The 3,092-nt window shown below is 45.2% G+C and overlaps 1 protein-coding gene across 1 annotated transcript; it reads left to right on the top strand.

The window, feature by feature from the left end:
• Window positions 1-247: 247 nt before the first annotated feature.
• LOC131236052 (UDP-glycosyltransferase 75C1-like) lies at window positions 248-2,190 on the top strand. Its single transcript, XM_058233143.1, has one exon. It carries the CDS (start codon window positions 486-488, stop codon window positions 1,890-1,892), a length of 1,407 nt encoding a protein of 468 aa, XP_058089126.1. The 5' UTR covers window positions 248-485; the 3' UTR covers window positions 1,893-2,190.
• Window positions 2,191-3,092: the final 902 nt, after the last annotated feature.

Here is a 3,092-nt window from a genome sequence, read left to right as displayed (position 1 = left end):
ATCCGTATTCAAAGGTTTTTATCCAGCTCATCTTTTATTTGCAAGCCGCCGGTCGAATTGATTTCACACTTAGAATATGAGGCTTAGATAGCTTAGTTATCTTACAAATGCGGTCCATTGGGATGGGAACACACCATTAAAATCTATTAGATGTAATAAGTATATATATCATCCAACTGGTTCATAAGAGGAATCCCATTAAAATGAAAGGCAAGCATCAATATCAGCCTGATCTAAATCTTATGCTTACAACGGTGCCATCCTCATCCTAACCGCTCATGTGGTGCAGCGGACTGTAGCTTTGAATCTGTCTATTTTTGGGCTAAAGTCCTTACATGAGCTGCGAATGTAATAAATGAAGCAGATGCGACACACATCACGGTGGGCCCTACCTAGCAAATAGTAATAAAGGCGAATCTCCTCATCTCTATATCAATGGTAAAGCCCTCTCCATCTTTCCTCCTAAGAAAACCAATACCACCCAAATGGCTGAATCTCACATCCTTCTCCTAACTTTCCCGGCCCAAGGACATATCAACCCCGCCCTCCAATTCGCCAAGCGCCTCGTCCGAACAGGTACCCACGTCACCTTCGCCACCAGCGTCCACGCCCACCGGCGCATGGTAAAATCCACTCCTCTTGACGGGCTATCCTATGCCTCATTCTCGGACGGCTACGATGACGGCATCAAGCCCACAGACGACCGGCATGAGTTCATGGCGCAGTTTAAGGAGGTGGGATGTCGGTCCGTCCGCGACCTCATCAGCAACCTCGCTGACGATGGCCGCCCAGTCACGTGCGTGGTCTACACCCTCCTCCTCCCATGGGCTGCTGACGTGGCTCGTATCATGGGCATTCCGTCAGTACTACTTTGGATACAGCCCGCAGCCGTCCTGGCCATTTACTACCATTACTTCCATGGATACGATAATCTCATAGAAAGCAGCAACAAAGACCCTTCTTCTTCAATAGAATTACCCGGTTTGCCACTTCTCTCTATAAAAGACTTACCTTCGTTTTTCGTCTCTACAACTACAAGCGACATCCCTTCCGCACTTCCTATATTCGAAGAACTCTTCCACCAACTTGAGAAAGAATCTTGCCCGAAAGTGCTCGTGAACACTTTCGATGCATTGGAAGGCGACACCATGAGAGCAGTGGATAAGCTGGACATGGTCGGGGTCGGACCGTTGATCCCATCGGCTTTCTTGGATGGAAAGGAGACATCGGATACTGCTGTTGGTGGCGACTTGTTCCAGAAATCAAGAGACTACGTCGAATGGCTGGATTCTAAGCCCGATTCTTCAGTAGTCTACGTATCCTTCGGTAGCATTTCGGTGGCATCGGAACATCAGATGGAGGAAATTTTGAGTGGGTTAGTAGAAAGCTGTCGATCTTTCTTGTGGATCATCAGGCCAGCTGAGAACAGTGTCGAAACCGAAACTAATACCGAGTTCTGGAAGAAGGTGAGAGCGGTGGAGGAAAGGAAACAAGGGTTGGTAGTGCCATGGTGTTCGCAGGTGGAGGTTCTGTCACACCGTTCGGTTGGGTGCTTTGTGTCGCATTGCGGATGGAACTCGACGTCGGAAAGCTTGGCTGTGGGCGTTCGGATGGTGGGTTTTCCTCAGTGGACGGACCAACCAACGAATATAAAGATGGTGGAGAGTGTTTGGAAGACGGGCGTGCGGGTCAGAGCAAATGGAGATGGGATTTTGGAAGGTGGAGAGCTGAAGAGGTATTTGGAATTGGTGATGGGAGGAGAGGAAGGAGAGGAGATGAAGAAGAATTCTTTGAGGTGGAGGGATTTGGCGAGGGAGGCTGCTGCGGAAGGTGGTTCTTCGGATAAGAATATCCGAGCATTTGTGGAAGAAATGGCAGATATAAAACCCTAAAAGGTCGTGGAACGAATCCTCGCTAGGAATGGAAAATGGTTGTCATGTGTTTGGTCGGCGATGGTCTGACTTGTGTGGAGGAGATCATGCGCAAATTTATTAGGAAAAAACAACTCTTAACCACTTTGTTATGTATACGGCCGGGTGTATCTCTCTCGTCTTGTTTGGATACGATAACATATATTGTCGTCCTGGTCTTCATAAATGAGAAGGTGTAAAGTGAAACTTGTTCGGACGCTGATTGACTCTTACCCTGGCTCGCCTCCGACTGGGAACGGATAGTCTCTTTGAGTGGCAACCTGATGCATGGGTCCTTATCCACACCATGCATCTATTATTATTATTATTATTATTATTATTATTATTTATAATATTAGCGTGTGGATAAGAACCACGCAACATGGTAGCCACTCAAAGCTATTGCCCGTTCTCAGCCGGAGACGGGTGGTGGTAGGACCGTCTCCAGCTTGGATTGGGCAGCAGTACCGGTTTTATCCAAACTGTACATATATATTTTTAATTATTTTTTATTTTAAACTAAAAAATAGGCAGATCCAAATCAAAAGTGGAGTACAAAATGGGGCTACAGGAGTTTTGAATGGAGCTGATATTTGTGTTTTGGCTTCATCCATATCTATGTAACTTTATAAATTGGATGGAGGGTGAATAAACGTCACAGTGGACCCTAGAAAAGTTTCAATGGTGAGAATCATTATCACCGCTGCTTCTTATGGTGTGGTCCACTTGTTCCTTGGATCTGTCTCATTTTTGAGCTTATCCCCTATCAACTGGTTGGATCACAATGACCAGTCCCGCTCTGCAAACTTCCAGCCTATCAAGCGGGTATGAAATCCATCTCCATTGGACTCACTAGGAGGATTTTCTGGTGCAAAAATCAGCCTTATCTACTCATCAGGTGGGCCACAATATAGTAACCAATAACTACCTACCAAAAAATAGAAAAATACAAGTGTGATATTTTCACAAGGTGATTCTTATGGAAACAGATTGTGCGTTAAGCAAGCATATTGAGTTAATTATGTGAGCCCACCCTGATTTATGCATTTTATCCGCTTCTTAGGAAATAGTGGGAATTCAACATTTATCATTGAAAATTTCTTAGGAACCACGTAAGTTTTTGATCAACTTTATATTTGTGTTTTTTCTTCATCCATGTGTGTGTGATCTTATGAACAAGCT

Source organism: Magnolia sinica, unplaced genomic scaffold, assembly GCF_029962835.1.
Source record: "Magnolia sinica isolate HGM2019 unplaced genomic scaffold, MsV1 ctg136, whole genome shotgun sequence".
NCBI lineage: Eukaryota > Viridiplantae > Streptophyta > Magnoliopsida > Magnoliales > Magnoliaceae > Magnolia > Magnolia sinica.
This window is presented reverse-complemented; position numbering and strand designations above follow the sequence as displayed.